Raw genomic sequence first — 25,158 nt, forward strand, 5'->3', positions numbered from 1 at the left:
TAAAAAAAGAATTCTGGCAGGTATTAAGGCTGAAAAAATAAAAAGTTCAGAGCGGCCTGGCTCTGGCCAGCCTCGGCCTGCCGAGTAGCTGGGACCTCAGCCACCGCGCCCGGCTAAGTATTAATGAATCTATTTTAGAGATAGGGTCTTGCTACGTTGCGCAGGCTGGTCTCCAATTCCCAAGCTCAGGTGATCCGCCCGCCACAGCCTCCCAAAGTGCTGAGACTACAGGCTGGGTAGCCCGCCCGCCAGCTTAATTCACGTAAATTCCAGACAAACGCAGAAACTGGCTCCTTTAGTAAGCCTCTTGCGGCTGCTGCTCATCAGGGTTCGCCCGGGGCCACTGAGACCACGCGCCGGTGCCCGCCCTCCCGCTGCGGTCCGATGTTTCTGAACCAAGCAGGCGCTTCCGGGCGCCTTGCCCCAGACGGGCCCACCGCCTGCGCGGGCCGAGGCCGGCGCACCTGCCCCTGCGCTTCCGCATCGAAGGTGAGGTCGGAGGAAGAGAAGACCGCAGCCCCCAAGCTCCCGCGGCGTGGGGTCCGGGGGGCACACGAGGCGGGGCCACCAGAACGCCGACAGCCTCAGGTCTCTGGGCCCGCGGCGCGCAAGGCATGCCGGGACTCGTAGGCCCGCGACGTTGCGACTCGCAGTGCGCGATGGGCGTCGAGGAGAGCGGCTCGCGGTGCATGCCGGAACTCGTAGTCTCAGGAGGCTTGGTCTCAGCGCGTGACGGGGTAATGGCACGCAGGCCTGCGTTGAACGCTGGGACTCGTAGTCCCGCCGTGCCCTGCCCGCAGTGCACGCCGGGATACGTAGTTCCGAGCGCGCCAGGACCGTCACTAGGACTGGGGGACAGCGGCCCGCGTTGCATGCCGCTGCTCCACGGTGCCAGCGCTCCGAGGAAAAGTAGGTAGGGCTCAGGAACGCACTTCTTCACGGCCGGCACGCAGGCTTAGCCCCAGGACGGAGCCGGCCCCGGCCCCGCGCGGCGCTCGTGTTTACACGCGCACGTACGCACGCACGCACGCGGCGCCCTTGCCGTGACGTCACGCGCCCTCCAGGAAGTCGGCGCGGGCCAGGCGGCGGGTGGAAGCCGGTACCGAGAGGAACTACAGCGTCGCAGCCTGGGTTGTGCCGCCGCGGTGGGCGCTGCGCTCTGAGCGCAGCGCAGGCCCCGTAGCGACCGCCCGCCCGCCCTCTGTCCGCGATGGAGGTGCCGGCCGCGGGTCGCGTTCCTGCCGAGGGCGCCCCGACGGCGGCTGTGGCCGAGGTGCGCTGCCCGGGGCCCGCGCCGCTGCGCCTGCTGGAGTGGAGGGTGGCGGCGGGCGCGGCCGTGCGCATCGGCTCGGTGCTGGCCGTGTTTGAGGCCGCTGCTTCCGCGCAGCCCGCCGGGGCCTCTCAGTCCCGTGTAGCCTCCGGGGGCTGCGTGCGCCCTGCGCGGCCGGAACGCAGGCTGAGGTCGGAGCGCGCGGGCGTGGTGCGGGAGCTGTGCGCGCAGCCGGGCCAGGTGGTCGCCCCAGGGTGAGTGTGCCAAGCCGGGCGGGGCCGAGGGCGGGCGGCTCCGGGAGGGATCTTGGGGGACCCCCCCGGGCTGCTGCGTCCGCGGTGGGCAGGGGCGCCCCTGGTGAGGGGGCGATAAAGCGGGACTCAGGCACTACGCTTCTCCCCTAAAACTGGATAGTCACCACCTGTGGTTTTACCAACGGGGAGCATTTTGAGATAAAAGGAAAGCGTCCTGCATAGCTACACGAAGTTACTGTTTGGGAAAGCGATGATGTTTGTTTCTTTCTTTCTGCAGTGATAGTCCCCGCCCTTTCCTTTAGCTCCACCTTTGTGACTTAGGAAAACTCATGGGTGGCTGTGAGCACAAGAGTCATCAGGCAGGCTCCAGACCTGTAATTGAAATATAAACTGTTGGGTGTGTGCACATCTTTAAATTTTTGTAAACTTTGTGAAACGCAGTTGTAAAACCTGGTGCAGTTCTGTTTCGTGGCTAAGGAACGGGCGGAACCCAGGCCTGCAGCGAAGGCAGTGGCCCCGTGGTTGACCTCAGTGGGCATTGTCGCAGGCTGCTTCAGGGTGACGTGGGCGTGTGACAGACTCCACAGCTCTCAGTAACTGTGCTCTGACCCCAGAAGGGGATATGTTTCTGTAACACCGAAGTGTCCAGCCATGTCTGAATCTACCCTTGTGTTCTGGGATGGGCGGGCTCGCGTGGCCTGGCTTTGGTAGTTTTGATTGTGAGAACAGAAACTCCAGGGAGAGGTGGACACTCCAGCCTGCAGTGGGCCGGGCGTGAGCTCCCTCTGGGAAAGGTGCCGCTCCTTCTGGGGATGCCACTCTCTTCCCTCTTCGGCAGCCGCCGTTCCTTGTCCCTGTGGCTTGCCCTGACCCTGTGTTTGTTGAGGATCTGCTCTGCATCTGGTTCCGCAGGAGTGAGGACTGGGACAGGAGTCTTCCCATCACAGCCCCAGAACGTCCTGGTTCCGCTTCCTTTGGAGACAGAGCCTGGGTCCTTGGCCCTCGGCACGGGCACTCACTCCTGCCCCCTGCGTGCTGGTGGGTGGGGCTGGGAGGTTCAGGGCCTTGCCTCCCAGAAAATGCCTGCACCGCTTCCTCAGTGGGCACTGGCCATACCTGGGAGGATTGTGGAGGCAGACCCCAATGCTGGTGTATTCCCTGGACAGAAAACCCCAGGATGGAAGAGCCCTACTGATGTTTCATTCTGTTCCTCTGATTGTACAGAAAGGGCCACTTTGGCCTAGACAGGTGAGTAACTTGGTTATGTGGCAAGTTAGTATTGAAATTCCATGTTCAGTCAGTCTAGTGAATAAAACCAACCCAGTGCATCAGTCAGTCAGCCAGGTCATGAGCTTGATGACGGGTTCCCAGCAGTCGGCAGTGTTTACAGGGAGGTGCTGTTTGAGATCTTGGGGTACCTCACAGGGCCCTTTGAGACACTGATGTAATATCATTTCTCCTCAGATGGAGCGTCTGTGTGGCACCAGGTGTCCCTCTGGTTCCAGGAGGCTCATCTCTCTGCCCCCAGTCCATGGGCGGCAGGTAAATCCCTGCCTTAGAGAAAGCCACAGACGTTGCTGCCTGGAATTTGAGGTGCCTCCTTCCCCATTTCCGTGTACTCCTCTGGGTTTGTGTATAGCGGTTTTATGAGCGTTCTGGGGAGTGTGGTGGTGGTGGTGGTGTGACGTCAGCATTTCCGGAGGTGTTCCTGCCCGTGCAGTGGGCGTGGGTGCCATAGATCCGGGAAGGAGCGACTGGAAAGGCTTTAGTCTAAAGCCCTGTGTGCATGTGCCCTGGCAGTTCTGGTCGTCTGTTTGGAATCGGGTTCCTGCCTCGCAGTTGCATTAGCTGAATTCGGGAGGTGCATTTGCAGCAGGAGTCCATGCTGCTGACGGTCCGCTCCGTGTGGTCCAGATGACGCTGCCCTGGCTCTGGGGGGTGCCTTTGGGAGCTGGTATGTGTTGGCCTCCCCAAAATGCCTGCTGCACCTGTGTGGAACACAGTTGAAAATTACTAGAGTCAGTCACTTGTTGACAGATTTTGTGAGCAGGGTGGGTTACAAGTGCGTTTCTCTGTCAGCACCCCCGTGATGGGAGTAGCGCCCTGCACTGTGGACTTGGGGTGGCTTTGCCGACATCTCTCCATAGAGAGTTGCAGGTAGAAATCTCCGCAGCTTTTGCTTAAAGCCCAACAGTGATGGATTTCTCCAGGACGTTGAGTTCCAGCTCAGCAGCTGTTTATACACAGTTTAAAGCTGACCCTCGAACAACTTACTTTGGTCTGCGAGGGCCACCTTTATGTAGATGTTTTTCGGTAAATCGTCTGCTGTCCACATCCGTGGGTTCCACGCCCGACACTGTTTGCTGGATGTGGAGCCCAGCCTGTTTATACAGAGGGCTGACTTTCTGGATCCGTGGGTTCTCCAGGCTGACTGCGGGACCTGAGTATCTGCGGATGCGGAATTTGGTATCTAAAGGAGTTCTGCAGCCCGTCCCCCGTGAGACTGAGGGACTGATGATATATGGAAGTCTTTCCGTAATAGATTGTGCCGCTTTGTGATGAAGTAGAGAATATTGGGCATAATTCCATCCTGATGTTGGAAGGTGATGGGCGTGAGTTTAGTTCTCATCCCTGCGATGCCTCTGGGACGTCAGTTGTTGAAGAGCATCTCCCTTCCTCCAGAGAGCCTGAGTCACAATACTTTCACTTAAAAGGTTTTTCCTGCGTTTTTCTTTTTTTCTCTGATTGCTGGTGTGGCTATTTCCAGTAACAGCTCCACGGTTCTCTTCTGTGGTGTCACACCACTTGGAGGCTGGAAGGTGAAGACATCAGGGAAGAGGAACTGCCTTAAACCGTCATTGACTCTGCTTACTAGCCCAGGTGTTTGACTTTTACTAAGCAAGTTCCCAGAATTGCACGTGGGCTGTTTTAGAATTGACTTCTCTTGACCACCTCTGAAAGTTTTCTTGAAGTTACAGGTTCCTGAGATCTTCATCTGGGAGAGCAAGCATTTGGTTGAAGTTTGCTTTAAATGTTTGTAGACTGATTATCGTGTGTTGATCCTTAGAGTACCCCTTTCAGATTATGCAGATGACACGCACTCGTGTAGACAAGCATGCACAGAATCCACAGCTGCTTCTGTGGAGGCTCCAACCCTGGCTGCAGCTCATCTGCATGTGAGGGCAGGGGAGGTGCGGAATCTGCTCCTGGACTTGTGCTAAAGGAGGTTCCTTTTAACACAGACCTCCCAGCGCCAATGGAACCCCGTGGCTCTTGGTGAGAGAGAGCAGGTCCTGCCCAGCTGACGGATCAGAAACTTAGGTGTCAGAAACAGGGTTTCAGGGCAGCTGCCTGAGGAATGCGCAGGCGATCTGACGTTGGAATTCTGGCTTGGGTGAAGGCCTTGATGTGGCCACACGGTTTTGGTCCCTCAAGGGCTTACTGGGTGCCTGCGTGCCCTGGTGGCTCCTTGGTGAGGGGCCTTTGGAGAAAGTCTTGGGAAATCAGATTTCCCGAGGGTGTTGTTGAGGACACCGCTGACGAGATGTGGGATTCACGGGGAGGACAGCCTGTCTCTCTTGAGGCTTGGTCGCTGTGTTCACCCTGCAGGCGTTATGAATTAGCTTCTGGCCCAGGACGGTTTTGGGACTGGAGGGTGCCTACCCATTATTGTTCCTTTATCTTGATCCTTTCACAGGGCTTATAAAAATACTTATTTTTCAGGAATAACGGGAAGTATCTTTGAAAACATAGCATTGAATCTGCTAAACTGGAGCTTGCAGAGAGCAGACAGCGGCCGCAGCCTGAGTGTGCTGAGCTCAAGCGTCCGCTCGTGTGCCGTCACCTTAGTAAAGGTGGCTCTTGACCCCACTGGCTGCCGGCTGCTTGACAGTCACTTGTTTAGCTGAGACTGTTTGAGAAACTGAGAGGTGTGGGTGTTGATTGTACACGTGCAGCCAGCATGCTCACAGTGCCGAGGAGCAGAGTACACGCTGATCCAGAGCGTAGATTACAACGTCAGTCTAAACAGTTCTTTATAGCACGGAATTTTAACAAAGAAAGAAGAATCTCACGTGGGTATGTGTGAGTGAGCCTTGTGTAGCTTGGTATCAGTTACTGAGGCAGAGCACTGCGGAGAGGTAATGGAACCTGTGGCCCCGTAAAATCTCCCTCTATAAATAGCAGGTGTGAGTGAACCTGTGAAAAGCACCAGCCAGGCAGAGTGGGTCCGTGCCCTCGTTGCCTGCGTTGTTGTCACCAGGCAAGGTGGGTCCGTGCCCTCGTTGCCTTCATTGTTGTCACCAGGCAGGGTGGGCCGTGCCCTCGTTGCCTTCATTGTTGCCACCAGGCAGGGTGGGTCTGTGCCCTCGTTGCCTTCATTGTTGTCACCAGGCAAGATGGGTCCGTGCCCTCGTTGCCTGCGTTGTTGTCACCAGGCAGGGTGGGTCCGTGCCCTTGTTGCCTGCATTGTTGTCACCAGCAACATTCATCCTAACCAAATCAGTGGTTATTTTTAGACAAAGAACCATTCTGGGAACTTAAAAACACTGCATTTGGGTGAAGTTATAATAGTCACTAGATTGTCGTTTTGATCTTTAATAAGATTGTATGTTTTTATCGGGCTTCATCCTGTCTGGCAGAAGTAAGAACCTCCTCACTCTATCGGAAAGAAACTGAGGTTCCAAGAAGTTTGGACCTGCCCTGCCCATTACGGGGTGTGAGGGTCCTGGTGAGGAGGACGGTGCAGGGACCTTGTGGTCTCTAGTCCTGGTTTCTCCGCGGTGCCCCTTATGGGGTGTGAGGGTCCTAGTGAGGATCAGTGCAGGCGCCTCGTGGTCTCTAGTCCTGGTTTCTCTGTGGTGCTCCTTACGGGGTGTGAGGGTCCTGGTGAGGAGGACAGTGCAGGGACCTTGTGGTCTCTAGTCCTGGTTTCTCCACGGTGCCCCTTACGGGGTGTGAGGGTCCTGGTGAGGAGGATGGTGCAGGGACCTCGTGGTCTCTAGTCCTGGTTTCTCCGCGGTGCCCCTTACGGGGTGTGAGGGTCCTAGTGAGGATCGATGCAGGCGCCTCGTGGTCTCTAGTCCCGGTTTCTCCGCGGTTCCCCTTAACGGGGTGTGAGGGTCCTGGTGAGGAGGACGGTGCAGGCGCCTCGTGGTCTCTAGTCCCGGTTTCTCCGCGGTTCCCCTTACGGGGTGTGAGGGTCCTGGTGAGGAGGACGGTGCGGGGAGCTTGTGGTCTCTAGTCCCGGTTTCTCCGCAGTGCCCCTTACGGGGTGTGAGGGTCCTGGTGAGGAGGACGGTGCAGGTACCTCGTGGTGTGCTCAGGCCCTTGAGAGAGCCTCCGTCCTTGGTTCTCCGCGTGATTATGAAGAGATGGTCTTGATAGGTTTTTAAATATATATTTAGCATTATATATGTACAAAATTCCTTACAATTTTAAGAGGAACTTGAGCTAAAATTTAACTCATTTAATTGTAATATTTTTGAAGTGGCTTTTAAAAGAGTAATTTTCCTACAGTGCTTTAAATGGTGAAGAATGCTGGTGTCATACGATTTTGATGCATTTTTTGTGCTGATTATAGACTGGCGGGAATGATGGAGTTAGTGAGTCGATACCCAGCATCATGTTGGCTTCACCAGTTCACTGGTGGGCCTGCACCGGAGCAATTGGCTATTTGTCCTGAGCATACCACCAGGGGGTTAAAGTGTTTTCAGGCTGGAAGCATTTGACACCATGGCTCCCTGGGGTCTGTTGAGGTTCTGAGGCAAGGACCATCCTTGCAGGTCTGCTTACCCAGCAGAGAGGGCAGTAGGGTCTGAATGGCAGTGGTGCACGTGGTGCCATGTGGTTTTGAGATGTGCTGGGAACTGGTTTTGTTGGATGACTCGCTCTAGACCACAGTGGCAGTGTTGAAGCTTTCCAGCCGCGGCTCTGTGTGGATGTGTGCAGTGTTGGGAATCAGGCTGGGCTGCCCTTGTTCCTTCTTCACATTCCTCAGACGTTGTGCTTTACAGCCACAGTTTCGGTAACCGCTGCCAGAGCCCCACCTGTGCATGTTCTCCAGGATGGCTGCGTCTGGGCTCTGGGCGACTAAACCAGGTGCAGAGCGTGAGCCACAGCTGACGACTGCACTGCACTGGACTCCAGCCTGGGGCTCCCACCCCTGTGGCTGCACAGGAGACAAAACAACAACACTTGTTCCTTTGAAGCTGTTTGTTTTTTGTTTTGAGATGAATTTTCACTCTTGTCACCCAGGCTGGAGTGCAGCGGTGCAATCTCAGTTCACTGCAGCCTCCACCTCCTGGGTTCAAGCGATTCTCCTGCCTCAGCCTCCTGAGTAGCTGGGATTACAGGTGCCCACCACCATGCCCAGCTAATTATTGTATTTTTAGTAGAGACGGGGTTTCACCACGTTGGCCAGGCTGGTCTCGAACTCCTGACCTCAGGTGATCCACCTGCCTCGGCCTCCTGAAGTGTTGGGATTACAGGCGTGAGCCACCGTGCCCAGCTAGTTTTTGTATTTTTAGTAGAGGCAGGGTTTTACCACGTTGGCCGGGCTCATCTCGAACTCCTGACCTCAGGTGACCCACCTGCCTCGGCCTCTCAAAGTGCTGGGATTACAGGCATGAGCCACCACTCCCAGCCACACCTGGCTAATTTTTGTATTTTTAGTAGAGATGGTTTCACCATGTTGGCCAGACTGGTCTTGAACTCCTGACCTCAGGTGATCCTGCCTCAGCCTTGCTAAGTGCTGGGATTATAGGTGTGAGCCACCACACCCAGCCACTCGGGCTCTTTTGGGACATAATTTTTGACTTCAAAGTTGCAAGAACAGTGCACAGAATTCTCACACCAGCTTCACCCCAGATTCCGCAAATGTTAATGCTTTGCTGAGTTTGCTTATCTTTCCCCATGCACAGGCACGTTTTTCTGGAGTTGGAAAGTTAGTTGCAGATGTGATGTCACTTCACCCCTAAATACTTGAATTTCCTGGAAACAAAGACGTGCTCTTACATAGCACTAATAGTCCTAATAAAGTCCTTTGTAACAAAAGCAAACCCTGGACCCCACGTGGTGTCGCTGGTTGAACCCTCAAGAGTGAGCTCCTCCGTCTTTCTTTCTTTTGGTATCGTTGCCTGGTTTTGTAGGACATCCCTCAGTTAGATCGCAGCTGTGCACTCTGGTGAGACTGTCCCAGAGCCTGCACTTGGTGAAGGTGGTGTCTGTTGTAAAAAGTTACTACTTTTCCGGTTGTAATTCAGTATCTTGAAAGAGATACTTTGTTACTACATAAATAACATTCTCACCAAGCTGACCCACCGTTTTGGGTATCTGTCAGTGATTCCTGCTTGAATCGCTTCATTTCTAGGATGATACTCCAGTGGTGGTGTTCTCAATTCCAGCATTTCTTCTCCATTTTTTGGTTGACTTTCTGCCATGAGAACAAATAAGGCCGGGCATAGTGGCTGATGCCTGTAATCCCGGCACTTTGGGAGGCCAAGGTGAACAGATCACCTGAGGTCAGGAATTAGAGACCAGTCTGGCCAATATGGTGAAACCCCATCTCTACTAAAAATACAAAAATAGGCGTGATGGTGCGTGCCTGCAGTCCCAGCTACTCGGGAGGCTGAGGCAAGAGAATTACTTGAACCCCAGAGGCAGAGGTTGCAGTGAGCCAAGATCACACCACTGCACTCCAAACTAGGTGACGGAGCAAGACTCCGTCTCAAAAAAAAAAAAAAAGAACAAATAATTAACATGTGTATTTAGCCGTGTAGGCTCATGGTTTCTTATTTTATTTAATGGCTTATAATCTGTTATTGTTATTATTTGCCTTGACACACAACTTATCCCAGCTGTGGCTGGCGGGATCCCCGTGGTGCTGGTTCCCGGCGGCTGAGTCTTGGAGCATTGCCGCCTTGTATGCATAACAGATTCTAGGCTGCTCGTCTCCTGGCCACAGTCCTGGAATCAGCCATTCTCCAACAAGTCCTGCTTCCTCTTAGTGGAGAATGACATTTAGAAACCCAAGGTCTAGGTGCAAAAAATACACTCTTCTCTCTAAATACATTTCTACACTCAGAATGTTGAAGACCCTGGAGCCCTCCTGATCTGTAGAAGGAAAAGAGAAGGTTGGACCCACCTGGAGCGGATGCTCAGAGGTGATGGCGTCCGTGGTCCAGGCCGAGCCCGTAGCCCTCTCTGATGTACCCATGCCCTCGGACCTCCCCTGAGAGAGCTGAGAGCCCAGAACCCCACAGAGTTTGGTACTTACTATAGTTGTGTATTTTGAGGAAAATAACTTGTTTAGAAATTACATGTCATGGCTTTCTCATGGATTTTCTTTAGGACAAACCAGAAAACATTTATTGGTGACTGATTGGACATTTTTGGGCTGAGCTCTTTGGTTGGATGTTTTTACGTTTGTGTATCCGCATTAGAGAATCCACAGCGTGTCACTCCCCTTGTTAAGGTGTGGAGACGTTTCTCTGCCTGGAGCATGGAGGCTGGAATGAGAGTGTTCAGGGCTTTTCACCCCTGTTTTCTGTCAGCGTCTGCAAAGACAAAGTGTAGGAATGTCTCGTATTAAGAAAAGACGTTGCTCTCTGCTCTGTCTGCATGCAGGTTTCCCGGCCTTTGCACACACACACATTCTGAGCCAGATGGCCTGGCTGGGAGCATCCTGCATGCTGTGGGTTGCTGAGCAGCTTCCCTGCCTCCAGGTGTGATATCCAGGAGTGTCTCCAGCCACTACAGGGGTCCTGGGGGAGCAGAGCCTGCCCTAGAATAAGACAGGCAGAAGTTTTCAACTGCGGTAAGAAAATTACATGACTCTCTGACGTGGCCAGTATACGAGTGATTTTCTATGAAGGCCCGCGTTTGGTCACGTTGCCGGAAGCCTGCGGAGTGCTGCCCACGTGCACTGGGTGCAGTGCCCTTGGCGTCAGGAGCCGGCCTTGGCTCTGCCACCGGGACCTTGCGTGGTTGTCATTTCCAGCCCTCACCTGCTTCCTCCTCATCTGTCAAGACCCAGCTGTTACAGCTGCTGTGACACTGTTCTAGAAGCTTCGTTCCTCGTGTAGAACTAGGCATCTGCTGTAGTCATCTGTCTGTGGCGCCTCCGTCTTACAGTCGCTCTTGTCTGACTTGTATGACACTGTTGGTGACAGCAGGCAGTGCGCACCCGACTTAGCTGATGGTCCAAGGGAGGCTGTTTGTGGGAAGCGGGGCCAGCTCACACTCGCTCTTAGACCTGTGCTGGGGAAGGCAGGTGGCACCTGGTCTTGCTACCAGCTCTTCCTTGGAGCAGGAGGCCCCCGTCCTTTGTGGCAGCCTAGTGTCACTGCGCGAGGGGTCACACAGCTTCTCAGGGTGGACTCAGGCTGAGGAACAGTGGACGGCTCCCAGGATGGACTCTGGGTGGGGGAAGAGTGGACGGCTCCCAGGGTGGACTCGGGGTGGGGGAAGAGTGGACGGCTCGCAGGGTGGACTCGGGGTGGGGGAAGAGTGGACGGCTCCCAGGGTGGACTCGGGGTGGGGGAAGAGTGGACGGCTCCCAGGGTGGACTCGGGGTGGGGGAAGAGTGGACGGCTCGCAGGGTGGACTCAGGGTGGGGAAGAGTGGATGGCTCGTGGGGTGGGGGAAGAGTGGACGGCTCCCAGGGTGGACTCGGGGTGGGGGAAGAGTGGACGGCTCCCAGGGTGGACTCAGGGTGGGGAAGAGTGGACGGCTCGCAGGGTGGACTCGGGGTGGGGGAAGAGTGGACGGCTCCCAGGGTGGACTCGGGGTGGGGGAAGAGTGGACGGCTCGCAGGGTGGACTCGGGGTGGGGAAGAGTGGACGGCTCCCAGGGTGGACTCGGGGTGGGGGAAGAGTGGACGGCTCCCAGGGTGGACTCGGGGTGGGGAAGAGTGGACGGCTCCCAGGGTGGACTCGGGGTGGGGAAGAGTGGACGGCTCCCAGGGTGGACTCGGGGTGGGGGAAGAGTGGACGGCTCGCAGGGTGGACTCAGGGTGGGGAAGAGTGGATGGCTCGTGGGGTGGGGGAAGAGTGGACGGCTCCCAGGGTGGACTCGGGGTGGGGGAAGAGTGGACGGCTCCCAGGGTGGACTCAGGGTGGGGAAGAGTGGACGGCTCACAGGGTGGACTCGGGGTGGGGGAAGAGTGGACGGCTCCCAGGGTGGACTCGGGGTGGGGGAAGAGTGGACGGCTCGCAGGGTGGACTCGGGGTGGGGAAGAGTGGACGGCTCCCAGGGTGGACTCGGGGTGGGGGAAGAGTGGACGGCTCTCAGGGTGGACTCGGGGTGGGGGAAGAGTGGACGGCTCCCAGGGTGGACTCGGGGTGGGGAAGAGTGGACGGCTCCCAGGGTGGACTCGGGGTGGGGAAGAGTGGACGGCTCCCAGGGTGGACTCGGGGTGGGGGAAGAGTGGACGGCTCGCAGGGTGGACTCGGGGTGGGGAAGAGTGGACGGCTCCCAGGGTGGACTGGGGGTGGGGGAAGAGTGGACGGCTCGCAGGGTGGACTCGGGGTGGGGAAGAGTGGACGGCTCGCAGGGTGGACTCGGGGTGGGGGAAGAGTGGACGGCTCGCAGGGTGGACTCGGGGTGGGGAAGAGTGGACGGCTCCCAGGGTGGACTCGGGGTGGGGGAAGAGTGGACGGCTCTCAGGGTGGACTCGGGGTGGGGGAAGAGTGGACGGCTCCCAGGGTGGACTCGGGGTGGGGAAGAGTGGACGGCTCCCAGGGTGGACTCGGGGTGAAGAAGAGTGGACGGCTCCCAGGGTGGACTCGGGGTGGGGAACAGTGGAGAAAATCTTTGCAGAACACATTCTGCAGGCGTTTGGCAGCCGTTGATCCGTTTGTGTGAAGCCCCACTGGCTGGAAGGTGCCCCCCACCACAGAGTTTTCTGGACACCTTGGTGGGTCGTCCGTCAGTCATGCCTTTGAGTCTTTCTGGACTCCTCTGTTCCATGCGTTTATGATGTATGCCTGATAAGTTCTGAAGTCAGGTAGTAAAATTTCTCTGTTATTTTTCAAAATTGAGATTCTAGGTTTCCTGAATTTCCATATAAATTTCAGAACCAACTTGTCAATTTCTACAAAAAAACACCTGTTTATTGGTTAAGCTAGAGACACCCCAGGTCTTTCTTCATGCTAACGTGTTTAGGAGAGATTGGCAAAATCCTCCTAGTTCATATTTGAGGCTTCCTTTCCCTTTCTTCCCCTTGCAAGGGGTAGAGCGAGGAGCCCGCGGTAAGCTGGTGTCCTGCATGGGGCAGCGGGTAGAGCAAGGAGCCCGCCGTGAGCTGGTGTCTGCGTGGCGCAGGGGGTAGAGCGAGGAGCCCGCCGTGAGCTGGTGTCTGCGTGGCGCAGGGGGTAGAGCGAGGAGCCCGCCGTGAGCTGGTGTCTGCGTGGAGCAGGGGGTAGAGCGAGGAGCCCGCCGTGAGCTGGTGTCTGCGTGGCGCAGGGGGTAGAGCGAGGAGCCCGCCGTGAGCTGGTGTCTGCGTGGCGCAGGGGGTAGAGCGAGGAGCCCGCCGTGAGCTGGTGTCTGCGTGGCGCAGGGGGTAGAGCGAGGAGCCCGCCGTGAGCTGGTGTCCTGCATGGGGCAGCGGGTAGAGCGAGGAGCCCGCCGTGAGCTGGTGTCTGCGTGGGGCAGCGGGTAGAGCGAGGAGCCCGCCGTGAGCTGGTGTCCTGCGTGGGGCAGCGGGTAGAGCGAGGAGCCCGCCGTGAGCTGGTGTCCTGCATGGGCAGGAGCTGTGCAGAGTTTCCTTGCAGAAGGCTGATTGCAAAATGATGTCAGCTGGAGACCAGGGAAGGCTGTTAGAGGGGCTGGGGCTCCCAAGTGGGGTTGCTGCCAGGACTGGGGGAGCAGTGCCTGGGGGAAGGACGTGGGGCCATTGGGAGGACTGGGTTTGGGTGTTGGCGGTGGGGCCGCAGAGCCCTGTGGGTGGACGAAAACAGCTCAGCCGGGGAGTTGGGGGCTGCCAGGCATCGGGGAGGAGCCTGGATGTGGAGGCCCCGAGTGTGATGGCTGTAGGGACACAGACTCCTGGGCGGGGATGGCCCCTGCGGCCTCAGCAAGCAGGGAGCAGGTGTCCTTGAGGCCTTTGAAGCCTGGCAGTGTCTTTGACCAGGTGCAGTCACTGGGAGGGAGGATGGTCCAGTGTGGGGTTTGTGCATTCCTTTTTTTTTTTTTCGGAGATTGGGTTTTTTAGGTTAAGTCTGCTCATTGGGGCATTTTAGGGCAGAACTCTAATCATTCATTGTAAAGTATTTTGATAAAATTAAAGAAATCGTACTTGTCACCTTAGAAAGTTTAACACACTTTTTCAAACGAGGTGTCACTATTTTGTTGTCTGGTTTAAGAAAAAAACCTGATACAGATTGAGTCTCCCTTATCCAAACTGCTTGGAAGCAGAAGTGTTTCGGATTTCTGGATTTTTTTGGATTTTGGAATATTTGCGTGTATACATGATGAGATGTCTTGGGGATGGGACCCGTCTAACGCAGAATCCATTTATGTTGCACATGCACTGTGTACGTGCAGGGTCAGGATTAGGGTTCCAGGCCCAGGACTCGGAGGAGCTCTGATTCTTGATAGTCACTGGCAGCCCACTCCATCCTCGAGGGCTCGGAGCCCCGCACCGTGTCTCCTCAGCACCATTCCTCCTCCAGGGTGATCTGCACACGCCCATCCTCCTCCCCGGGAAGAACTCCCCTCCACTCCCCTCCAGGCTACAGACCCGCCCCTCCGAGTCTCCCTGCTGGATGCAGGCTGCAAACCCGCCCCTTCCAGTCTCCCTCCAGGATGCAGGCTACAGACCCACCCCTCCAAGTCTCCCTGAAGGATGCAGGCTACAGACCCGCCCCTCCACTCCCCTGCAGGATGCAGGCTGTAGACCTGCCCCTCCGCTCCCCTGCAGGATGCAGGCTGTAGACCTGCCCTTCCGCTCCCCTGCAGGAGGCAGGCTGCAAACCCACTCTGCAGGATGCAGGCTGCAGACCCGCCCCTCCGCTCCCCTGCAGGATGCAGGCTGCAGACCCTCCCCTTCCAGTCTCCCAGTGCAGCCTACCGTGGCACAGTGGGCATGGAGGATGTGGCTCCGCCTTGTTTCCACCTGTGGCCTGATCCTTGCACCCTCTCGATGACATGGCTGGGGGTCTCGGTGGGCCATGGGGCATCCCACCTGGAAAGGTCCCATTGACAGATGCAGCTTGGGTGGCTGTCTCGTGTCTGCGGGGCGGGGTGGTTGGAGCAGCCCAGCCGGGAGGGGGGTGTGGGGGCTGTGAGTACCTGGGGGGTGCTGAGTGCTGAGCAGCCTCATGTCCGTGGGTGGGGTGGTCGGAGCAGCCCAGCTGGGACAGGAGTGTGGGGGCTGTGAGCACCTAGGGGTGGGTGCTGAGTGCCGGCGGCCCCATGTCTGCGGGGCGGGGTGGTCAGAGCAGCCCAGCTGGGATGGGAGTGTGGGGGTTGCGAGCTCCTAGGGACGCTGAGTGCCAGGCAGCCTCGTGTCTGCGGAGCGGGGTGGTCAGAGCAGCCCAGTTGGGACGGGAGTGTGGGGGTTGCGAGCTCCTAGGGACGCTGAGTGCCGGTGGCCCCATGTCTGCGGGGCGGGGTGGTCAGAGCAGCTCGGCTGGGACGGGAGTGTGGGGGTTGCGAGCTCCTAGGGACGCTGAGTGCCGGCGGCCCCATGTCTGCGGAGCGGGGTGGTCAGAGCAGCTCGGCTGGGGTGGGAGTGTGGGGGCTGCAGGCACCTAGGGGCGGGCGCTGAGTGCTGGGCGGCCTCTGGTCTCGTAGCCTTCAGATTTCAGCACTTCTTCTGTGGCTTCTGCCGGATGACCACTGTTTGGACAAATAAAACAGTTTGTGTTTATATAAAACGAATATTAGAGTAGTTTTGTCAGGAAAATGTAGTTGCATCAGCCTCTCTCTAGACTGGGAATGATATGAAAGTTTTAGATTTTATAAATTCTCTAACAGAAATGTCAGAGGATCACATATAAATAGCGTGTTTTGAGACAACTTTATGTTATCCCCAAGTCTCCTCTTTGGACCAGACATCCTTAGTTTTTTCAGCTGTTCCACGGGTGGCACGGGGGTGGTGAGGTGTGGTGGCGTGTCGTTTTTCGTGAGAGAGACCCGTAGGTGGAAAGTCCTTTCATTTTATAGACAAAGAAATGCCCTCAAGGGATGATGTCACCTGCCTACAAAGTTATGCAAGAGTTAGTGTAGAATTGGTACAAAAACTTAGATTTTAAAATTCTTACTTGGGGGCTCTTTTGATAAACCAAGAGATTTTAAAGTGTTCTTCCTTTTGTGTTTTGTAGAGCGGTTCTGGTGAGATTAGAAGGATGCAGCCACCCAGTTGTCATGAAAGGCCTGTGTGCTGAATGTGGCCAAGACCTCACCCAGTAAGTATCCAGAACAGTGAGATCGCTGCCTGCCGGGGCTCGAGGTGGTGGCACCCAATAAGTATCCGGAACAGTGAGATAGCTGCCTGCCGGGGCTCGAGGTGGTGGCACCCAGTAAGTATCCGGAACAGTGAGATCGCTGCCTGCCGGGGCTCGAGGTGGTGGCACCCAGTAAGTATCCGGAACAGTGAGATCGCTGCCTGCCGGGGCTCGAGGTGGTGGCACCCAGTAAGTATCCGGAACAGTGAGATCGCTGCCTGCCGGGGCTCGAGGTGGTGGCACCCAGTAAGTATGTGGAACAGTGAGATCGCTGCCTGCTGGGGCTCGAGGTGGTGGCATCCAGTAAGTATCTGGAACAGTGAGATCGCTGCCTGCTGGGGCTCGAGGTGGTGGCCTCCAGGGAGTCCGAGAAGCTGTGTTGGGAACACAGTGAGGCCCTTGGTTTCCCAGCAGCAGAGGCAGACGCCTCCCTTGGGCCCCATGCGAGTCACACTCAGTGGGTTTCCTTGGAGGCAGTCCTTCCTGCTCTGTCACCCCAGCCTCATGCCATTCTCAGGTGTGGTGGGGGGGGCATGCTGGAGGGCTGAGACCTGTTTTCTCCTGACTGTGAAGACGCAGATTGCTGAGTGCCTGGAGCAGCACCTCCCTCTGGGCCCCCGAGTGCCCCATGCTGGGGGCTGCTTTACCTCTAATGCCAAGTGGGAGGTGTGGCAGCTACTTTTTCTGCATTTTCATGGTTGAGGTCCTGTTTCTGCTTCTGTGTGACTTTGCAGTTTGTTTTCATGAAGAACTATGGCTCTGTGTGTTCGTGAGTGTGGCCACAAGCTCAGTGTTTCCACCAGTTTTCCTGTCCGTGGAAAGGAAAGGCCACATTTGCCGACAGAATCAAGTTCTGTGCTAAGATAGCAGCGTGTGTCCGTTAAAACATCAGCTGGAATCCTGTCACTTAGAGCTCAGTGTGCATCTGTGCGCAGAGACTCAGCTGAAAGCCCTGAACCTGTCCTTGCATTCGCAGGTTGCAGAGTAAGAACGGGAAGCAGCAGGTGCCGCTGTCCACGGCAACCGTGTCCATGGTGCACAGCGTGCCAGAGTTGATGGTGAGCTCCGAGGTGAGCCGGGCATCAGCGGCGGCGTGTTGGGGAAGCGTGGTGCTCTGAGGAGGGCGGCTGCAGAAACACGGATGTGTGGTTGTCGTCGTTGTTACTGAAACAACCCCTCGTCACATGGATGACTTATAGGACTGCGGCCTTCCTGAAGCAGGGACGGTTGCCCTTGGTTCTCCACAGACAAGTCCGCCTGCAAAAGCGACTCGGGGCCCCGAGGCTGCATGACCTGCGTGTCGGGAACACCAGGTGCTACCACCGCAGCTATGAACAGCCAGGCTCAGCCTGGGTTCCCTCGAGCCAAGTCCTAACTGGGGAGGGATGTGACAGCTGCTTGTGGAGCTCAGGAGGTGGCCGCGCTGCCAAGGCATGTGCCAGATGAGCCGGGAGGGCAAAGCGTATATTGGGGCAGATAATGGCAAGGAGTCGGTGGCCGGGGGTGGGGGCGGGGGGACGTGGGTGGCATCACCTTGTTGGCTACAGGAGCGGCTGCTGCTGGTACCAGTGGGAAGCTGGCTCGGGAGAGTGGGCACATGCCGGGGGGGGGGGGTTGGGGGTCCCAGGAGTGTTTGCCTTGTAGCCGACAGGAGAGCCCCTGGGGTACGCGGGGTGGAGAGGACGGGCAGGTGTTCCTGTGCCCAGTTAAGAGTGAGATGGGTTTTTATCTTCGAGTGTCTGCGCCTCGTTTATGTATTTCAGGAGTTGCTGGGGCACTGTGGGTCAGCGGCTCCGGGCACCTCCTGTGCTTGAGGCAGACGCCGTCTCCCTGACCTCGCTTCACCCCTTTGGTGAAAATGCTCTGGGAGCCGAGAAAAACTAGTTTGTGATCTTACAGACTTTCAGGGCTGCACAGTTTTGTAAATAGGTAAAACACTTTCCAGTGTTATGATTTTAGTAAATTCGTGCTTTTAAATGATGGACGCCAATTTCAGTCTATCTTTTTATGGGAAAAGCAAAATGCCAGATACAGGATTCTGGGTTTTCTGAATTACCAAACTTTAAACAAATGTAAAATGTGTGTGCATAAACCAAAGCTGGCAAGTTTGAGGGTGAAGGGAGGAGGAAGTACCCCCCATCCTTCCGGCACCTGCCAGCCCCTCCGTGCATTTCCCTTTGGGGACGGGCACGGGAGGAGGTCCCCCCTGAACAGGACCAGGATTTTGTTGTGAAGAGTGAGGGCCAGTTACAGTGAGAAAGGCAGCGAGCGTGGTGCGTCCTAGCACGTCACATCCCGTGTCCCATGCCGGGCCCCTGATGCCGGCCGGGGTGGCCGGGCCCTTGTTAGGAGCACCACTCTGGGCCCCGCGTGCAGGGACACCCCGATGTGCTGTCCCCAGGCCCCCGGGTCTCTTCAAGGCACAAGAATAGGCTGAGCGTAGGAGGTTCTGAGCGTGGGAGGTTCTGAGCGCATTGCCCTTGCCAGTCTCTGCTGCCCAGCTTGGGCCACCCAGCGTCTCCCTTCTCCCAGCCGGCCGACTTGGTTTCTTCGTTAATTTTGCAGCTCACTTTTATTGAGCGTTCCATACTGTTGAATCCAGCTTTTATAGAAACGACCAGTTTCCCTTCCCCCTCCGTTTTCTTTGGCTCACGTATTTAACTGAATTATAAAATTGTGGTCACAAGCGAGGTTGCTGTGACCAGGTTGGTGACCCAGCCCTGCCTCTCGGCCTGTACGGTGCAGTCCGTGGGGCGTGGGGGGGCTGGAGAGGAACGCATTGATACCGTTTCGTGTTTCTTGATGAAATGGAGTTTTACCTTGGATGCAAACATACTGACTTTGTCATTTCTTGTTTCTTTTTAATTGTAGCAAGCTGAACAGCTGGGAAGAGAAGACCAGCAGCGACTACATCGAAACCGGAAGCTGGTGCTCATGGTCGACTTGGACCAGACGTTGATTCACACGACCGAGCAGCACTGTCAGCAGATGTCGAATAAAGTGAGTGCAGTCAGCACCTACGGACAGTTTCCCAGGAACCGCAGGTCCTAGAATTTTGATTCAGAAGTGTGTTATCTTGTTTTTTAGATGATTTCCCGTAGGTCAGCCTGGATTTGGATAGCAGACTCACTAGTTCTGGGCGTGGGCCGTGTGTCTGCTGGGCTGTTGGGGAGCATCCGTGGCCCCCGGGCAGACATCCCGACGCCCACTGTGTCTCGCACTTCCTGCCGTTTGTGTGGGAGCCCTTTTTGTGCCTGCCCAGCACGCTGTCGGAGAAGGCAGAAGCGTTCCGAGCCTGTGAGGATGGTGCGGTGGATGGTGCGAGGCGTGTCCTGAGAGGGACGGTCTTGGTGGGGAGGACGTTGGTGTTGGATGCCTTTATGTCGCTGGGATGTCAAGGACAGGTGGACGCCTGGGTTTGTGCTTGGGAGAACTGGGCTGGAGGAAAAGGCTGGGTGGGAGGTGGCCAGCGTGCATTCTCCAGGGGAAACACGGGGAAACGCAGGGTGAGGGCAGAACCCTGTTTAATACACACGAAACCCTTCCTGCGCCTCAACTGTGTCCTCAGGATGGAGCCAGAGAAGCTGAATTTCTAGACCGAAGGCTTTTAATGTCTGTGCCAAGAGGCTTGCCCAGAGGCTTGTGTTGGCCTAGACGGTGGCCCTCAGGGAGGCCCTCACCAACACTGAGTTGTTTTTTAAATGTTTGCTATTAAACAGATAGTATGTGGACTCTGGCGTTAGATTTGGGATTTCAGAGGCCCATCAGTTCTGACCTTACCAGTTCCTAAAGGTTCCTGGGGTTCTTGCAGGTCCCGACAGCAGACACCCGGCAGGCTGGAGGGTGCACCAGAGAGCTGGGCATCCTCCGTTGCTGAATGCCGGGTGTGGCACCAACATCGGGGACAGATTGGTGACAGTTACACATAAGTCAAATTTGTGACAAGCTTCATCTGGAAGAAGTTTGGTTAAGTTTGGCCTAGTAAGTCAGTCAGGTGGTCAGGGTGATCTGCACAGATCCCCCAGGTGGCACAAACTCTCACATTTTATGCTGTTTGCAGAATGAAGAGAATCGAGTAACTGCCGTGCTGCACAGGAGTTTCCTTTAGGGCTGGAATTCAGGTCTAACCCACAAAACAGCTTCTATTTCTGGCTGTGTTAGTCATTTGTGTGTATCATGGCATCTTATACAGCAATCTATTCTATGCTGTATAAACTGCGACTAGATATTTTCAGGTTGCTTCATTCATAGCCAGTACTCTACTCACTAAGGTTGTTTGTTTGTTTGTTTGTTTGTTTTGAGACAGAGTCTCACTCTGTCGCCCGAGCTGGAGTGCAGTGGTACGATCTCGGCTCGCTGCAAGCTCCACCTCCCGAGTTCACGCCATTCTCCTCCCTCAGCCTCCCAAGTAGCTGGGACTACAGGTGCCCGCCACCACGCCCGGCTAATTTTTTGTATTTTTTTAGTAGAGATGGGGTTTCACCGTGTTAGCAAGGATGGTCTCGATCTCTTGACTTTGTGATCCACCCGCCTTGGCCTCCCAAAGTGCTGGGATTACAGGCGTGAGCCACCGCGCCTGGCCAAGGTTTTTTTTAATGCCTATTTTCTGACAAACTAGGTATTTTGAAGGATGTAAGGACTTTATGAAAATACATTCTGCACACATATACCTTCATGAGTTGCTGTGGCTGTTCCCTGCTTTTATTTTGCCTTTGAAGTTGGGCATTGAGTGAGTTTTACAGGCACACCTCATTTTATGGTGCTTCACGGATACTGTGTTCACAGAGAGGAGGCTCGGGGCAACCCGGCAAGCACGTCTGCAGGTGCCATTTTCCAGCAGCGTGTGCCCCCAGGTGTTGTGCCATGCTCTGGAAATTCCAGTGTACTTCAGGCTCCTCATTAGTGTTCTGCTGTGACAGGGAGCTGTAGTCAGTGATCTTTGAGGTCACTGTTGTCATTGTTTTGGGGTGCCACGAACCACACCCACATAAGACAGCAAACATATGGGTAAATGTGTGTGTCCTGACTGCTCCACCAACCGGCCATTCCCTGTCTCTGTCCCAGTGCTCAGGCCTCCCTATTCTCTGAGGCACAACAGTATTGAAATTAGGCCAAAGTAGTAACCCTACAGTGACCTCGGTGTGTTCAAGTGGGAGGAAGGCTCACCAGTCTCTCACTTTAAATCAAAAGGTAGACGTGATTATGCTTAGTGAGGAAGGCACGCCAGAAGCCAGGAAAGACTGCAAGCTGGGCCTCTTGCACTAAACAGCCAAGGTGTGGATGCAAAGGAAAAGTTCTTGAAGCAAACTAAAAATACTACTTCAGTGAACACACAGATGAGAAGACAGTGAAACAGCCTTATTGCTGAGAAAGAGAAAGTCTTAGTGGTCTGAGTAGAAGATCAAACCAGTCACAACATTCCCTTAAGCCAAAGCCTAATCCAGAGCAAGGCCCCAACTCTCTTCAATTCTGTGAAGGCTGAGAGGGGTGAGGAAGCTGCAGAAGAAAAGCTGGAAACCAGCACAGGTTGGTTCATGAGGTTGAAGGAAGAAGCCGTCTCCGTAACATAAAAGTGAAGATGAAGCAGCAGGTGCTGTTGGAGAAACTGCAGCAAGTTCCCCAGGAGATCTGGCTGAGATCATTGATGAAACTAAACACACTAAACAACAGATTTTCAGTGCAGACGAAACAGCCTTGTATTGGAAGAAGATGCCGTCTAGGACTTTCGTAGCTGGAGAGGAGAAGTCAATGCCTGGCTTCAAAGGACAGGCTGACTCTCTCGCTGGAGACTAACTAATGCAGCTGGTGACTTTAAGTTGAAGCCAGTGCTTATTTGCCATTCTGAAAATCCCAGGGCCCTTAAGAATGATGCTAAATCTCCTCTGCCTGTGCTCCATCCGTGGAACAACAGAGCCTGGATGACAGCCCCTCTGTTCACAGCATGGTTTACTGACCATTCTAAGCCCGCTCTTGAGACCTGTTGCTCAGAAAGAGAGATTCTTCTCAGAAATATTCCTGCTCATTGACCATGCACTTGGTCACCCACGAGCTCTGACAGAGACGCTCAGGAGAAGAATGTTGTTTTCATGCTGCTGACACCACATCCACCCTGCAGCCAGGGCTCAAGAAATGATTTCGACCTTCAAGGCTTATTATTGAAGAACTACATCTCCCGGCCAGGCGCGGGGGCTCACGCCTGTCATCCCAGCACTTTGGGAGGCCGAGGCGGGTGGATCACGAGGTCAGGAGATCAAGACCATCCTGGCTAATGCGGTGAAACCCCGTCTCTACTAAAAATACAAAAAATTAGCCAGGCGTGGTGGCGGGCGCCTGTAGTCCCAGCTACTCGGGAGGCTGAGGCGGGAGAATGGTGTGAACCCAGGAGGCAGAGCTTGCAGTGAGCCGAGATTGCACCACTGCACTCCAGCCAGGGCGACAGAGCAAGACTCCGTCTCAAAAAAATAAATAAATAAATAAATAAAAGAACTACATCTCCTAAGGCTGGAGCTGTCTTAGAGAGCAATTCCTCTGATGAATCTGGGAAAATCAAAATCCTTCTGGAAAGGATTCACCATTGTGACATTGTGAGTGCCACCAGGGACATTTGTGATTCGTGGGAAGAGGTCAGAGTATCCCCATCAACCAGGAGTTCGGAAGATGTTGATTGTAACCTTCATGGATGACTTCCAGGGCTTCAAGACCTCAGCGGAGGAAGGAGCTGCAGATGTGGTGGAAATAGTGCGAGAATTAGGAGCGGAGCCTGAAGATGACTGAGTTGTGGCAACCTCAGGATGAAACTCGAACAGATGAGGAGTTGCTTCTTATGGATGAGGAAAGAAAGTAGTTTCTTGAAATGGAATCCGTTCCTGGAGAAGATGCTGCAAACATTGTTGAAATGACCACAAAGGATTTGGAAGATTCCATCAACTTAGTTGGTAAACCAGCGGCAGGGTCTATGAGGATTGCCCCTAGTTTTGAAAGCAGTTCTTCTGTGGGTAAAATGCTGTCAAACAGTTTTGCATGCTACAGAGAAACCTTTTGTGAAAAGAAGAGTTGATTGATGGGACAAACTTGTCATCTTATTTCAAGAAATCATCACAGCCACCGCCACCTTCAAGGTGAGAGCCTGCGCCGGCAGAAAGAATATGACTTGCTGAAGGCTCAGATGGTTGTTAGCATTTTTTAATAATAAAATTATTTTTTATTGTTGTTGGTTTTTTTTTAATTTTTTGAGACAGAGTCTCACTCGGTTGCCCAAGCTGGAGTGCAGTGACACGATCTCTATATCCTGCAGCCTCCACCTCCCGGGTTCAAGCCATTCTTGTGCCTCAGCCTCCCGAGTAGCTGGGACTACAGGCGTATACCACCACACCCAGCTAATTTTTATATTTTTAGTAGAGACGGGGTTGTGCCATATTGGCCAGGCTGGTCTCGAACTCCTGACCTCAAGTGATCCTCCCGCCTCGGCCTCCCAAAGTGTTGGGATTATAGGCGTTGAGCCACCACGCCCGGTGATTTTTAATAATAAAGTATTTTCAAATTAAGTTAGGTACATTGTTATTTTAGACATAATGCTATTGAATGTTTAATAAGCTACAGTAGGGTGTCAGCATGGATTATATTCACTGGGAAACCAAAAAATTCATGTGATTCTCAGTATCTCCAGGATAGGCCTGCTGAAGACAGTTGGAGTCTAGTTATAATGTGGCTGTTTCTCAGTTGTGTGGTCTGCAAGGTGACAATGTCCTGATGTAGTGGGGAAGGGGGTCTGAGCATGAACTGTCTGTCCTCTGCCTCCTCAGTAGCAGTAGTGTGCCCCACTTGACATCCAGAGGAGACCCCCAGGAGTAGGGCCAGACATCCAGTAGTGTGCCTGGCCCTCCTCCTGGCCCCTCTGAAAGCAATTTCAGGGATCAGAAGTGGTGCTGGCCACACCTCCCAAAGCCTGGACAGCTGCTGGACTTTTTACTGTTGAGTAATGGAAAAGTTGTTACTAGAACTTCTCAGTTCTAAATATTTAACAGAGTAGCTTCTTCATGATGGTAGTAACTAACTTAGAGCTAGAAAAATATAACTGGGAAAGTTGTTACTGGAACTTCTCACTCCTAAACCTTGAACAGAGTAGCTTCTTCATGAGGGTCGTAACTAACTTAGAACTAGAAAAATGTAACTGAACTTAAGTCATCTACTTTTTTTTAAAGCCATTAAGAGTAAATATTTTACGGAGAAAATAACAGGATTTAAAGGATCGAAGTTTAACTTCCTAAGGAAAGCAAACTTATTTGCATGTTGATCATATGTGAGTGAGTCAGTATTGCTCATTTCATCTGTCTACTAAGTATGACTTAGAATACTTTCAGCTTTTGTGTTGTATATGTAGATGAAAGAAACTGTATCTGAAAATCACCCATGCGTTATACCAGGTTACCCGGGAATGTTGATTTCCTTTATTCGGTAGCTCAGGCAAACACTGTCAGCACGTGATGTGGGTGGAGGTCTGTTCTGAGCAGCTGCGGTGGCCTTGCTGTGTAACACCTGTCAGCATTTGAGGAAACAAAGGCAGAAGTGACATCAGTGGTTATCTCATAGTTGGTGTAGGTTGTTACTGTTGGCGTGGTTATCGGGGTGGTTATATCCTAGGCGGTCGTTGCAGGTAGGTAGGTAGTGTAGCTGTCATCGGTGGTTATGTAGTTATCATAGGTGGTGACTGTTGGCATGGTTATCGGGGGTGGTTATTGTGTAGTTATCACAGGTCTTTACTGTTGGCTGGTTATCGGGGGTGGTTATCGTGTAGTTATCATAGGTCGTTACCGTTGGCTGGTTATCGGGGGTGGTTATCGTGTAGTTATCACAGGCTGTTACTCTTGGCTGGTTATCGGGGGTGGTTATCGTGTAGTTATCACAGGTTGTTACTGTTGGCTAGTTATCGGGGGTGGTTATCCTAGGCGGGTCGTTGCAGGCAGGTAGCTATTGTGAGTAGTTAGTGTAGCTGTCAACGGTGGTTATCATGTAGTTACCGTAGGCTGTTACTGTTAACGTGGTTACCCAGGGTGGTTATCTTGAACAGTTGTTGCAGGTAGGTGGTTATCCTAGTTACCATGGGCAGTCAGGATTCACACTCACTGAGGGCATTCCCGCAGCAGAGAAGGCCGCACTCGCTCACTCGTACCGTGTGCATGGAAAGTAC

At 54.4% G+C, this 25,158-nt stretch overlaps 1 protein-coding gene across 5 annotated transcripts in view; it reads left to right on the forward strand.

Annotated features, from left to right (window-relative positions):
- The first annotated feature begins 1,032 nt into the window (after positions 1-1,032).
- The window catches only part of CTDP1 (CTD phosphatase subunit 1), a 75,425-nt gene continuing 51,299 nt past the window's right edge, over positions 1,033-25,158 (forward strand). For 2 of the 5 annotated variants that reach the window (XM_054460865.2, XM_054460864.2), the window contains exons 1-4: positions 1,052-1,524; positions 15,849-15,932; positions 16,948-17,041; positions 18,843-18,971. In XM_054460865.2, the coding sequence (XP_054316840.1) occupies positions 1,211-1,524; positions 15,849-15,932; positions 16,948-17,041; positions 18,843-18,971 (621 nt within the window). In that variant the 5' untranslated portion in view covers positions 1,052-1,210. Of the gene's footprint in view, positions 1,525-15,848; positions 15,933-16,947; positions 17,042-18,842; positions 18,972-25,158 lie in introns of all 5 variants that reach the window. The other 3 variants (XM_054460863.2, XM_063653882.1, XM_054460866.2) reach the window with 3 other exon arrangements.

This window comes from Pongo pygmaeus, chromosome 17 (assembly GCF_028885625.2).
Source record: "Pongo pygmaeus isolate AG05252 chromosome 17, NHGRI_mPonPyg2-v2.0_pri, whole genome shotgun sequence".
NCBI classification, from domain to species: Eukaryota; Metazoa; Chordata; class Mammalia; order Primates; family Hominidae; genus Pongo; species Pongo pygmaeus.